A 14,331-nucleotide genomic window follows, 5' to 3' on the forward strand; every position below is an offset into this window, starting at 1 on the left:
AGGTTTACTTGGTCCTGCCTCAGCACAGGGGGTTGGACTTGCTGATTTCTCCACGGCCCTTGCAGCCCACATTTCTGTGACTCTATGGGTGGGAGTGAAGGAGCCAGACAGTCTAGCAAGGATAAGTAGCTGGAAGAGTTCCCCTGTTCTGGGAGCATGGAGTGACTCAACCATCCGAGAGCTGGGCACATGGAGGAGTCAGGAGCCAGCCAGGAGTGCAATGCTGGCAGGGACTCCAATGGCACATTGCATGAACCCACTGGCCTATCCACTTGGCAATGCGAGGGCCAACCCTAGGCTATCAGTGCAATGAGTGTGTCTCAACCAGTGATCCGCGAAGGCCTCTCCTCTGCACACATGTGTGGCTAGCAGCGAGTGACTCTTCCATGCCTCCCGAGTCGCTGTGCAACAACTTCAGGCCGAAGTAAAAGTGTCAGGGCAGTGGCCATGGAGGGACAGATAATGGTGTTAGGCAGCAAACAAAGGGCAGTGCCTCTTTTATCCACCGGGACAATAGGAAGATTCAGCCCAGCCTGCGGAGGGCTCAGCAGAGTCCGGCTTGCTCTGGAGGTTGTGGGGAAACCCTCCTGTCAGTTCTTTGATGCATGATAAGCCAGCCAGACCCTATGGCTGGAGCATAGCATCTGGTTTCCCCCTTTCCCCACTGGACCAGGAAAGCCCAGCAGGAACATTTCTGGCCACCAGCCTGCTCCCCTCGTGCTTCCGGCCTGAAGAAAGGGAAGGGAAGGGGGGAAATAATGCAAAGCAAAGATGGTAAAAGAGAGACTGTACCAACTCTTCCCCCTAAACTGCAGCCCCACAGCCTCCATATCACACCCCTGACCTCCTATTGGGGGGACCTGCCCATCACACAGGCCAGCCTCTGGGCTGCAGGAGACACCCTCTCTCCTAGTAGAGCAGGGATGGGCAAAAGGGCCTCCACAGGCTGCATCCGGCCCCCCAAGGGGGTTGATCCGGCCCGCGGAGGCTCTGCTGCTCCCCAGCCCTCAGGCCAATCAGTGCCTGGAGCCGGGGGAGTGTGTGAAGCTTCCTCCCGCCCTGCGAGCAGCTCTTCGAAGTGCTGCGCGCTGCTCACAGAACAGGAGACATCACACGCTCCCCCGCCCCTAGGTCCTGATTGGCCTGGGGGCAGGAGGAGCATGCGAAGTTCCCCCCCCCCCAGCCCTGCGAGGGGCGCATAACACTTCAAAGTGCCGTACGCTTGTGCATGGCGGGAGCAGGGCAAGGGAAGTTTTGCACAGTCCTCCCTCCCCCAGGCCAATCAGGGCCTGGGGGCGGGGGAGGGTGTGAAGCCTCTTCCCGCCCTGCCGGGGGCATGGGTGCCTAGTGGGATGGGGAGGCAAAGGGGTTCCCCCACCCCCAGACCTGGGGGTGGGGAAGCCCAGAAGCATTCTGGCCCCACCCCTTCTGGATTAGGCCCCGCCCCTTCCAGGGTGGCCCAGGGACACTTCAAAAATTTTTGAAGTGGCCTCCAGCCAAAAATTATTGCCCACCCCTGTAGTAGATGGAGGCGCTCCACCCCATCCACCCCTCCCTCACCTGCAGAGGCCTCCATAGGAGGCCCATCAGAATCATAGATTCATAGAACCATAGAGCTGGAAGAGACCTCAGAAGGTCATCAAGTCCAGCCCCTGCTCTAGGCAGGACCAATCCCAACTAAATCAACCCGGCCAGGGCTTTGCCAAGCCGAGACTTAAACATCTCTAGGGATGGAGACTCCACTACTTCCCTAGGTAACCCATTCCAGGATCAGATGCTCCTGCCCCAAATTCAAAGGCCACTCTAGCATTCCCCTGGCCTCAAACTACAGGTTCCCCCCCACACGTCAGACACATTGCCCCCCAAACTGGCGGTCTCGCCCTCCTCCCACACCTTGCTCCAGGCTGTGCGGGCCCTTCCGTCATTCCCCTCCAATAGCTAGCACAGAGAGAGGTACCAGCAAACAGTTTCTCCTTTTTGCTGGTCCCTCCTAGCCTTTACAGCCCTGGGGCTCTCTCTTCCCATCCAGGGAGAACATGGCATCAAAACCACTGACAGTCATTAACACGGGACAAGAACATGTCACGCCGTGTGGCTTAGCAGGACCCCAGAGCTCCGCAGTACTCCGGGGCTTCTGACAAGCCCCATCTCTCTATCCCCCCTCTGTTCCAACCGCCTCCCCAGCTCCACTGTGTCCCCCATGTTCCTGGCACCTCGGGCAGGAGTACTGCAAGATTTCTGAGGCTGAAGTTCCCTGAACGCTCTAGCCTCAGGCTGTGGTTAAGCAGGCCTAGGTGGAGTTGAGATGCTCCAATCCCGCCCAGTGCAAGCGCTGTGAATGCTCGGTTTGGTTTGCTGGAGCCCTCGGTTTAAGCAGGGTGCTTATGTCATGCTCATGGTGCTTTGCAGGGGCTCTCTGGGTCATCTCCATTGGTCATCTCAAAGCTCTGGCTACCAAAGCTGAGGAGTAGGAAAGGAAGCCCATGGGGACCCTTGGTGCCTGGCATAGGGCAGCTGTGGGGCTCCAGTGCTCTGGAGTGCTGGGGATACACCACTGAGCAGAAAGCTGCTGGTGGTACGTACTGATCAGAGATCATGCTGTTGTTTTCTACAGGGTGAGCACTTAGCACTCTAGCTTGCCATTTTACATTGTGGGGAGTGGGAGGGATGGACTGAATCCTTTATGTGCAAGCTGATTGCTTTCTTAACTCAAGCCTGGCCTCCCCAGCTCCCCCACAGCATCTCAGCACCACCAACAGCCCCTAGCCTGATGGTTTTGGTGCAGCTAGATAGCCTGGCCCGGTGATGCACCCATGAAAGATTACTTGGATGCAGCACACTCAACCTACCTCTCCCCAGGTGCCAAGCAAGGCACTTCTGTGTAGAACAGGGGGGCGTATCCTAGGGGCTCTGCTAGGAGCCCAGACACTGCACCCACAGGCCAGGTGATGCAAAGTGCCTGGCAACCGTTGACAAGGTGCAGCCCAAGGTCGAGTGTGCTCCAGTCAGCAGCGGTGAGAATGTGCACCTGTGGATTACAAAGTGCTGTGCGCTGAGAGAACTTCCTGGTCTCTGTGAGGGAATACACAGGAAGTCTGGGCCTTGAAGCTGGGAGCAGGAGGCAAAGAAAGAGGGGGCGGTTGACTCCTACTTGGTTCCTGGTGGCTTGGTTGAGGGAGACTGGTGGGGGGTGTTAGAAGGGGAGTACCTGCAGGGGCCAATGCAGAGCATGTTGGAGAACCTCAGCCTGTAAAAGCCACAGAGCAGGCTCCTCTTATCACAAGCCACCCCCTCCCGGTAGAGAATGCCCCTCTGTCACACTGATCATGCAGTCTGTCTTCTCCGTAACTGAACTGGGATTTTTACCTCCAGTTTCCACCTCCCATTGGTGGCTACTGATTCTGTATTTGGGGAGAGTCTGACTAAAAGTTGCATATTTCTCTGCTTGAGGATAACCTGCTAATGGGCTAGCTGTGTGGGAGATGTGATTGGATTTGCACACACATGCCGATATACACCTCCATATGCAAACACACACTCATATGCAGGGCATGCATAGGACACGCATCTTGCACCGCCCCGCATAAACGCACCTGCGGGCCTATGCATATTCACCCCTGCTCAAATGCAAATACAAGTGAGCATATGTACCCCTGGTCCCCAACGCACACATGCCCCGGCATGTGTCCCTGAGCACACGTGCATGTGGCGTGCACAGTCTCACCCGTGTACACAGACACCGAGCCTTTGTTGTCTCTCTTTGTTTGGCAATGGCAATAAAAAGTGTTGTATCTCAGAACTGTGAGGCTGGCTTGGTTCACCCCTCCCTTCGTCTTTCAGAGCTCCCAGCCTGCAGGACTCTGCCATCAGCCCACTTTTCCCCCATGGCCGGGGAGAGTAAAGCACAAACAGCCCCTAGCGCTGGGGTCAGCCTGGCGCAAGTGGGAGCCCCAAAAGTCAGCAATAAAAGCCATGTTTGAGTTTCTAGCTTGGCAGCAGTTACTATAGCTACAGTGGCAGCACCTTGCAGCTTGGTTTCCATAAGAGCTTGGTTACTATTTAACATCTCCACCCACATTAGCCCTGATTAAGTGAATCAATAAGATAACAGGAGAGGCAGGTTTCCTCGCCCTCCCTCTCCGCCACCCCTCCTGCCTTCACCCTGCTCCTTGTACATATATTTATTATTTTACACATTCTCAGTTGTCTGCCCCAGGGTGCCTATAGAAATACTCGACAAGACATGGTCAATGTAATCGCCCAGCTAGGCGCTAAGATGGAAGCTTCATACGGTGAGTTGTGGGTTACCCTCTTCTTTGCTGTGCCTCTTGGCTCCAGGCAGATGTTGCGAGTGGGAACGCATGTCCGGGAAGGTAGAAGGCTATGGGCTGGCAGCGTGTGCAGCGGTTACACTGCTGGGGCCTGATCCTTAGGGCTTTGCTCAGGCAAATTCCCACTGATTTGAAGAAGAGTTTTGCCTGAGTGAGGACCTTCAGGATTTGGCCCATCATAGATGAAGATTTGGGGGGCAGGGGAAGGTATCCAAGCCAGGAAAGTGGCATGGAGGAATGGAGCAGGGTTCTTTCTGGATTTCTCTTCCCCCTGCTTTGCGTGAGGGATCTGCCAGTCTCGCGCTCGGAGCAGTGCAGCCTCGCCGGAGCTGTGCTCGGGACGACGGGGATTCTGTCTGTCGGCCCCGCTGATGTGACGTGTCCATTTCACCAGTGGGAAAACAAATCAAAGTGAAAGCCAGGCCCTGTCATGGTCTGTGCAGAGTGCGGGTGATGCATGGCAGGTCAGTCACAGCGCAGGCTTTCGTCACCACGAGGCCTGGCTTCCCCGATAACAGTCAGAGATGGCTGGCCATTGAGGGGGCTGGTTTGTGAGAACGACACAATGAGAGGATTCCAGGTGGCAGGCTGAGCCCACAAGCAGAAAACGGCCTGACCGAGGCACACGCTGGCAGGTGTGCTATTGGTTAGGAACACCTGGGTTCTGTAGGAGGTGCCCTCGGTGTCCCTGCATGGCACTGAGGTGTGACCCGACTTGTGCACCCAGAGCAGTTAGGAATGAGCAAGGCAATTCCGTACCAGAAGACAGTTTTGCTGTGCCAGATGTTAAATGCTCAGAGCTTCCCATTAACTAGGGGGTGATGGCTGCTTTCCCCCTTTGGATGCTGGTATTATTATCATTCTCCCTGTTTGACCTAAGCAATGTAGTCAAAATGCAGAGTCCCCTGGATTGTTTGCATTAGAACAGGGGTTCTCAAACGTTTTGGCCTGCGGCCCACCCTGCTCGGAACAAACCTTTCCGCGGACTACTAGCCAACCACCCATGATGACAAAATGGGGGCAGGGTGGGTGAGGGCTGCAGGGGAGGGGGAATCCTGAGCCTGTGGCCCACCTTGAGACTGTCGCAGACCTCTAGCGGTACTCGGGCCACACTTTGAAAACCGCTGCATTAGGAAAAATTGCTGTTGGAATCAAGAATTTCTTTGGTGCAATCCTGTTTATTTACAAAGAATGTACAAAGTTCTGCTCCCCTGAACACAGCAGGAGCCAAATAACAGGAGACAGTTCTTTACTCACAGTTCCAAGCCTCAGGTTCAAGCCAGCCCTCTGCCCAAAAGCTCTTCTCTCTTTGCTCTTTCTCAGGAGCCTGCTTTCTGCTCCTTCAGCCAGCTTCCCTGGTGTTTCTTGCTGCTTCTCTCCCACAGAGACACACTCACTGCTCCGCTAGCCCCTGTGTTTGCTATATCCGTTTCTAGGGTAACCCCTTGGGCCATATGGTTCAGCTTCTACTCAAGCCAAGTGGAGGATCCTATTAACTCAGCTATCTACAAAGGAGCGCAATTGCTTTCTACGTTTATCCTGAAGAAAAGACAGCTCTTACACCCACCAGCTTCCCTGAGGTTTGACACTATTCATTTGTGATGCAGCAGGGCCTAAGGGGGCCTAGTGTTTCTTGGGTCCATTTAGCCATCCTGCTTGTGCCTTGTGGCTGCATGCTGATGAGTGAAGTCCTCTGAGCTGGCTGGACGCTGGCTCTGTCCCTCCCCAGTGTGTCCCTGCTCTGTGGGAAAGCAGAAACTTCCAGAGCTGCTCAGTCTGACACCTTGTGTCTGCCCTGCAGTCACTATGAGACACAAAGAGCCAGTGCACACTGGCATGGGGTCATTTAAGATGCCCATTTGCCAATAAATCCCCAGAAGCTATTTGTCCAGGTGGGATGTTGAGCACTTTCGGCCAGCCTAGAATGGATGACAAGACGATCACTTACCAGACAGGTTTTCCATAGACATGCACAGACGTCTCGCTAGGAGCCCGTCTTTGGACCATGTCCTGAGTCGGCGCAAATCAGTGTCACCCTGTTTGCTTCATGGAGCTATGCCAGCTAAGGATCTGGCCTATTGAGACTTTGCCTCCAGGCTAAGCTAAACACCATGGCTGTGTCTACACTGGCATGAATTTCCGGAAATGCTCAAAACGGAATACTATTCCGTTTTCAGTTTTTCCAGAAAAGGAGCATCTACATTGGCAGGCTGCTTTTCTGGAAAAGCCCTTTTTCCGGAAAAGCGTCTGTGGCCAATGTAGACGCGCTTTTCCGGAAAAGAGCCCCGATCACCATTTTCGTGATCGGGGCTTTTTTCCGGAAAAGACTACTGGGCTGTATACACTGGCCCTTTTCCGGAACAGTGTTCCGGAATAAGGACTTATGCCCGAGCGGGAGCAGAATAGTTTTTCTGGTATAGCGGCTGATTTTGTACAGTAGAGCATCGTTGCTTTTCCGGAAATTCAAGGGCCAGTGTAGACAGCTCGCAGCTTATTCCAGAAAAGCGGCTGATTTTCCAGAATAAGTGGCCCACTGTAGACACAGCCCTCCAGTAAGATTTGATTGTGAGTATCCAAGAAGTCCTTTCCCTCCTCTAACAGCTATGGCTCTGTAAAATCAGCTGGGCTTTTTGCACATTGAAAACTACAACCAGACTGCAAGGCACATACAGGATACTCAACAGGCAGACACGCTGTTACAGACCAGTCCCTCTAACCTGTACTTTGGGAGATGTCTTCAGTTCTCCTGTATCCACCTTCAGGCAATTTTATCCTGCCACCTGCTCCTCGTGAATGGATCTACCCCACCCCCCCTCTGTTTTATCTAGCAGGGATGAAGCTGTGTGTGTGTCTAGCTGCAGAAAGGGAAGGATGAGGGTGATTCTTCCACTGAGCAGATAGCCATGTCTGGGAAGCTTGAAGGTGCAAGATACCCCCTGTTTGGGTCTCCCTGCACTCGAAATGTTTGTGACGTGCATCTGGCTTGGAGTGCAGAGCTCACTCCCCCCCAATAATGAACAAGTTTTTGCCTTCAGTCTCACTTGATTGATACTACTGCAAATGGCTGAATGATCTGTTAACTCACTTAGGGTATGTCTAGACTACATGCCTTTGGCGACAGAGGCATGTGGATTAGGCTACCCGGCATAGGAAAATGAAGCGGCGATTTAAATAATCGCCGCTTCATTTAAATTAAAATGGCTGCCACGCTGAGCCAATCAGCTGTTTGCCAGCTCAGCGCGCTAGTCTGGACGCTCCACAGTCGACATTAAAGGCATTTGTCGACCGCCCCGTTATGCCTCGTGGGATGAGGTTTACCGGGGTGGTCTACAAATGCCTTTGATGTCGACCGCGGAGCGTCCAGACTAGCGCGCTGAGCCGACAAACAGCTGATCGGCACAGCGCGGCAGCCATTTTAATTTAAATGAAGCGGCAATTATTTAAATCACCGCTTCATTTTCCTGTGCCGGGTAGCCTAATCCACATGCCTCTGTCGCCAAAGGCATGTAGTGTAGACATACCCTTATTGATAAAGTCACTATGTCCCCTTCCATCTGACTTTAACATGAGCGCCGGTTCTCCAGCCTCAAACATAGTGAAGATTTACTGAGAACTTTTAAACAAGCTGAGTCAAATATTTCTCCAGGTAATTTCCTCCCAGAGTCCAGCCCTGATCAAAAGACAACGAGAGGCGAGGAGAGCTGTCAGGCTGCGTGCAGGACACATGTGGGAGGAGAGCGCTTCCCTATCAGCTAGACTTGGGAAGAATTGCTCCACATCCCACCTGCGGAGCTGGTCTCCCCATCTTCTTTCATGGATAAACAACAGAGAGCTCGCAACAGACACTCTCTGTTTGATAGTCTGTCCCAGGAAAGACCTGCCAAGTCTAGCTGTGTCTGAAGCCTTTGGGGGAAAAACAACAAAAAAGGAGCCTCCGAGACCAAAGCAAGCCGAGTCACTGACGGCTGGCAGAAGGAGGGAAGCCCTGGTAAACAATTAGGTTAAAAAGTTATCCAAATACAAGTGGAGGAAAATTTGGCTGAGAACAGGGACTCAAGGCGTGTCTGGAAGAAATGGAGTTTGAGGAAAAGATTCTACAGACAAAAGCTGGAATCTTAGTTCAGTATGGATACAGTTCGAATGGAGCTTTGGGCTAGCCAAATAGCTAGCTAGCTAGTATTCAAGTGGTGCAAAGTGCACAGGAGTTGTCCCAAAATAGCCATTGAAGAATTTCCCATGGGCACGGGAACTCCTTCCTGGTGTCATAGCTGCCTGCTAGCAGATGGGGGAAGAACCAAACCAGTCCAGCCAAGGCCATTGCTTTGTATTTTTCCTCACACGACAGTAATTGTTATCACTGCTATCAGGCCTGCTGATGGGGATAGGGGGGCAAAAGGGAGCAACTGACCCAGGACACAGTGATTCAAAGGGGCCGGGGGCGCCTAGCCACTACTGCAGCAGCAGCTGGAGCTCCAGATCCTCTAAATCGCCAAGGAAGCCCCGCGCATACACTGCAGAGTCCAGCCAATGCTGGCAGGGCACTGTCTGGGCGCTGCCTCAGCCCCACCCCTTCTCGGTGCGCAGTCGCCCCTCCCTCCACCTTGCCCAGGGGCTCGGCCTGTCAGCATTTCTCCGTCCTAGGAGTAGATGTGGGCTAGTGGTTAGAGAAGTGATCCACAAGAGGAGTCAGGAGACCTGGGGTCTGTTACTGATATTGCCACTGCTGAATTTGGTCATGCCGCTCACTCTCTCCTGCCTCGGTTTCCCCATCTGTAACCTGGGTGGAATGGTAAGTGAAAAGCTGGGAGGCCCTTAGGTGAGAGGTGCTAGAGACATGCTAAGTATTGGAAGAGTTGATATTTGGGTCAAGGGGTTTATTTTCCTTATGCAACAGTGGAGGAAAGGAAGAGCAAAGGGCTAATGATGTTGGCAATTACCCCGTTGGCATGTGCTGACTCAGTAACTGTCCACGCAGAACAGGCAAACAATTGCACCGGAAGCTGTGCACCTACATTTAAGAAAAAGTGGCTAGTATGATTATGTTTGAGCGTGTGAGTGACATTATGGCAGCGCCCTGAGTTCAGGATGAAGATCCGGGCCATCAGGAACTCTACAAATACAGGGGTAGATTTGCTTTCTGCCCCCGATTGCTTACCAGCAGTATCTTTGTTCATTGCAAAGAGTCAGCTGTCAAATTGGGAACGAGCACACTAAGGGTATGTTTAGACTACAGGGTTTTGTCGACAGAAGTTTTGTCGGCAGATACTGTCGACAAAGCTTCTGTTGACAAAGAGCGTCTAGACTACAGCCAGTTCTGTCAACAAAGCAAGCCGCTTTGTCGACATAACAGTGTGGACGCAAAGGACAGTGTAGATGCAATAACGCCTTCTATCGACAGAACTCTGCTGATAAAAGGCTTTATTCCTCGTAGAATGAGATTTACATACGTCGACAAAACTGCTGAGTTTTGTCGACATTATGTCGACATAACTCAAAGGCAGTGTGGACGCAGGTATAGTTTTGTCGACAAAAGTCCACTTTTGTTGACAAAACCCTGTAGTCTAGACACACCCTAAGGGTTCTTTCAAAAGTAAATCGAAAACGCGGCAGTTCTTTCAACAGTGGAAAACTTTATTTTACGAGGAAGAATGCCTTTTTTCGAAAGTGCACTTTCGAAAAAAGGCACTATGTAATGCAAACTGCTTTTCGAAAGAGAGCATCCAGACTGTCTGGGTGCTCTCTTTTCAAAAAGCGGCTTGCTTTTTTGAAATACTGGTTATAGTCTAGATGCTCTTTTTCGAAAGAAGCTCTTTGGAAAGTATCTTTCGAAAAAGCCTCTTTCAAAAGAGGCTTGCAGTCTAGACGTAGCCTAAGTCAGTAAGTCCGGGACAGGATTAACCTGCCAGATAACAGCTGACAGATAACAGGGTTTCCTGCTACATCAAGGAATAAACAAAGCTACTGAAACACTAAACAAAGGGTTGTTCTTTACTGTAGCTGCCCTGGATCTACTCCATGCTGTCCCTTGGAGCTCAGAGGCTCTTTATTCATGAAAACATCCCCCTTGTAGGAGGAAATGCCTGGGTGATGAAGCTGAGGACCATGCAGTGCCTCTGTCCAGTGACCTAGGGAGAACTCACTCACTGCATGTGTAGAGTGCGTGGAGAGCTTGAGATGAAAAGCGGGGTGGGCGCAGCTTTGTAGCAATGCAGCTGAGGATGGTGACACTGTCGTGTGCTGAGCTCGCTCTACATAACTCCATAGCATTTTTATAAGGGGGTGAAAGAGCCATGTGTCATGATTCATACCTTGTGCTGAGGGCCAGCAGGAAGCCTATGCAGCATTTAAAGTCCCATCTCAGGCTTACTTTGAGGTCTGTAAGAGGAGAGGGTTTCACCCTGAATCAGAAGCAATATTTTTTATTCTACTAGTGTCTGTTTTTAAGAACATAAGAACGGCCAGACTGGGTCAGACCAAAGGTCCATCTAGCCCAGTGTCCTGCCTTCTGACAGTGGTCAATGCCAGATGCCCCAGAGGGAATGAACAGAACTAGGGCATCATCAAGAGATCCCTCCCTTGTCGCTCATTCCCAGCTGCTGCTAAACAGAGACTAGGGACACCGTCCCTGCCGAGCGAGTCCCAGTGATTTCCATTTAGAAGCAACAGCACAAAGTTGGTGGACAATGTGGCTGTGTTGATGGAAGTCCTAGTCAAATAGCTCTTTAGCTATAAACATACCAGCACACAGCGTCTTTCCGAATGGTGGTTCCTCCATGCAGTTTTATTCTTTATATATAGTTTAGAGATTTGTACATCTGTCTGTCTGTGAGTCTGACTGTCTGTGAGTCTGTCTGTTCAAGAACTCCTCCTAAACGGTATGCCGCTTCCTCGTCGCTTAACTCAAAGCAAGGTCAGGGTTTGATTGTACCAGGAAAATGGGATGTGCCTGGAATTTGATTGTTTTCCATCACATGGAAAGGGCTGAGTGGAGGGATGCAATACTGCACAGTGACCATTGGGGGCAACTGCACCAGGAAGGGAGTGGCCAGTGGCTGGCCCAGGTAAGTGGACCCCCTTGTTTCAAACCCTTCCTCTGGTCCTCAGCCCCAGTGCTGGACTGGAGTGGGGAGAAAAGTCCCAGAAGCACTGCCAGAGCCAGGCAGTATTGCCCCACCTCCTTCCCCATGGGAGCCATAGTCCGCACCCCCTAGGACCGCGCTGGACCCGGCCTGTGCAGCCCTCCCCCTACATTCCTGGACCAGGCCCAAAGAGCACCAGCGGGAGGCCTCTACAGCCGACTCCCCTTTGGTTCCCTGGCCCTGAGCACTGGCAGGAGGCCTGTGCGACCTCCCCAGGCTGGACCTGAGCAACACTAGGTACATCTTCTAGTGATCGATACACAGGCCCTAGTACAATGGAACCTACCCTTCGGGACACAGGACAGCATAAGGCACAACAGCAGAACATACATTTGTATTGCAAATATTTCTGTCTCTCAACAGTTACATTTCCCTATCCCCTTGGTAACTGTCTGACGTCCACTGAGAGGCCTTGCTTGGACTGTAAGGCCCTGTACAGACTGGGGACTCTCTCTGCAAATGCCCCATCACTGGGGACACTGCCTCAGCTTAGCAATTCTGGGACCTCTAGGTCAGCTGGATCCTTAGCTGCCAGCTTCATGTGACCCTGTTCATATCCACTGGGAGCCCATGTCCGACAGATGGCGGGGGAAAACCCAAGACCAATGGGGTCACTGATGATGCTTGTGGCTCTTTTTGTCACACTTGCTGGCAGCTAGTCTGGTGCAAGCCCAAGAAGACAAAACTCTCTGGGGGTCCCAGTAGGTCCTGTTGGGGTGCACATTCTCAGGAGGGAACAAAGGAAGCTCACACTGCTGCTGCTTAGCCTTGTTTATTTTGTGGCTAGACAGAGGGCTTCAGTCTGCATTACTTGCAGCTCAGCTGTGGTCTCAGGTCTCTAAATAAAACTCACAAGCTGGACCAGGCTGTGCTATTTGGTGCCCTGCCATATCCCAGCTGTCTTTGTGTTGGTGCAGTGAATACCCCGATAGGCACCTCTCAGTGTGTCTCTGTCAACCACGGTAACACTTAGAACTGGGCAAATACTAGGGAAAAAAGCCAGTGAATATTTGTGTTCAGGCTCCTTTTGTGTTTGCTTTCCTCAAATATTCTAGCAAACAAGCTTCCTTGCAAGAATGTCTGTGGAAAGAGCCAACGTTGCAGAATATTCACAGAAAGCAAATTTTAGGTTTGAACTTGATTCTAAATAATACCCTGTCACCCACATATCCCGTCAAACCAGCTTACATTTGGAGTATCAGTCCCTCTCGGGAACTGCTTATGCATAAGTTTCAGCTCAAGAACTAGACACAGAAATTATTCACCCAGCCATGTAAATAATGATAAATTTAAGAATTTTTTGCAAAGATTAGAAGTGACTCCATTCAAAATGTTTGACTTAATGTGAATCACCATGGAAAGGGTCATCTGTGGGGAATAGACCCAGCAGCTCTGTGTCTAAAACCATGAGCCTCTACTGCTGGATTTGTAAACATCTCTGATTGGTGTAGCCGTTAGAGGGGGACAAAGAGCCACGGTGCTAGGGTGGGTCTGGCTACATCGAGGAGTACAAAACAATCACAGAGAGATAGGGAGGCGAAGTTCCATTCTGATACGCACAACGTCCTCCCAAACACCCCCATCACCACACACACACACACATCCACAGCAGCCAGACTTCCAAGCAGGTCTCACTGTGCTTCTGGGGTGGTTCTGAACAGTATCTGCCCCCAGCACCACGATGGGATGGGGAGTAGACATGTCCTCCTTCCCTTCTCCCTGAGCATTGTGTAAGCGACGTTCTCCTGCATCCGCTGTAAATAAGGCCACATGGTGCCTGCTTCAGGTTAATCCATAAATACATACACAAATGGCACAGGAAGAACTTACACTTCGTAGCACTTGGTAATCTAGTGAGCCTAACTCTGTGAGCCTAACAGCAGTGCAAAGGAACAGAAGGTGACTGTCAGCTGGGTGCGAGGAAAATAACCAAGAGGACGACGAGGCCCAAATGTTCAGAATCATGCATGTGCCTGGGCCCAGAAGACATGTCTGTGCAAATACCCTGATGGTATGAGCAGCTACACTAAATCCTCACCGCAATGGCTAGCTACCCAGTTTGTTGGCCAGGTAGTCTCTACACCAGTGGTGGATGACCTGTGGTCCGTGGGCCCCATGTGTGGCCCAAGAGACATTTGGTTTACTGTTGCTCATGCACAGGGCTGATAGATTCTGCTGGTTTCCATCCACTTAGGTTTCCTACCAGTGTCACTAAAGTAACAGGCATTTAAAGTGAGGGCACATGACATGAGGTGCATGCTGATTGCAGGCAACACTGTGAGCGCCGGGCGCCCCCACAGCATCCAGTCAAAGCGCTGCTATGGTTCAGTCGGCACACCTCATGAGTCCTAGGTATGCCAGTGCAGTTAGCAAAACCACCCCATCCTGGAAGACAGTCTTGGTTATGACAATCTTGCGGCTAGGGTTGCCAGGTGTCCGGTATTGACCCAGACCATCCAGTATTTTCAGCTTCTGTCTGGTAAAAAAATTTCAGAAGATACCGGACACCTAAAATGTCCGGTATTTTCTGATTTTTTTTTCCCTGCCAGGGGGTGAAAATATCACTCACCTGGCAACCCTATGTCAGCAACCAGGCCCAGCCCCCGGACCTCCTCCTGGACCTCCTAGAACCCTCCCTCCCGCCATCCCCCCGCATATCTGGTTCCCAAGGGAGCTATCTTCGAGGTTGTATCAGGAAAACAAGATGGCCACCGGCAAAAAAGCCTCAAACTTCAAAGGCTTTTGCTTAATAACTCTCAGAGTCCTTTTTTTTTTTTTTTTTGCTTAACAACTTTGGTCTACCCCTTTTTTTTCCTCAACAGAATTTTTTCCCTGGTTTTTTTTTTTTTTGTGTGTGTGTG

At 51.5% G+C, this 14,331-nt stretch overlaps 1 protein-coding gene across 1 annotated transcript in view; it reads left to right on the forward strand.

Moving 5' to 3' along the window:
• Positions 1 to 4,145: 4,145 nt before the first annotated feature.
• The window catches only part of HNF4A (hepatocyte nuclear factor 4 alpha), an 80,003-nt gene continuing 69,817 nt past the window's right edge, over positions 4,146 to 14,331 (forward strand). The window contains exon 1 of the mRNA XM_075901253.1: positions 4,146 to 4,292. Within this exon, the coding sequence (XP_075757368.1) occupies positions 4,244 to 4,292 (49 nt within the window). The 5' untranslated portion in view covers positions 4,146 to 4,243. The remainder of the gene's footprint in view (positions 4,293 to 14,331) is intronic.

Source organism: Pelodiscus sinensis, chromosome 18, assembly GCF_049634645.1.
Source record: "Pelodiscus sinensis isolate JC-2024 chromosome 18, ASM4963464v1, whole genome shotgun sequence".
Taxonomy (NCBI): domain Eukaryota; kingdom Metazoa; phylum Chordata; order Testudines; family Trionychidae; genus Pelodiscus; species Pelodiscus sinensis.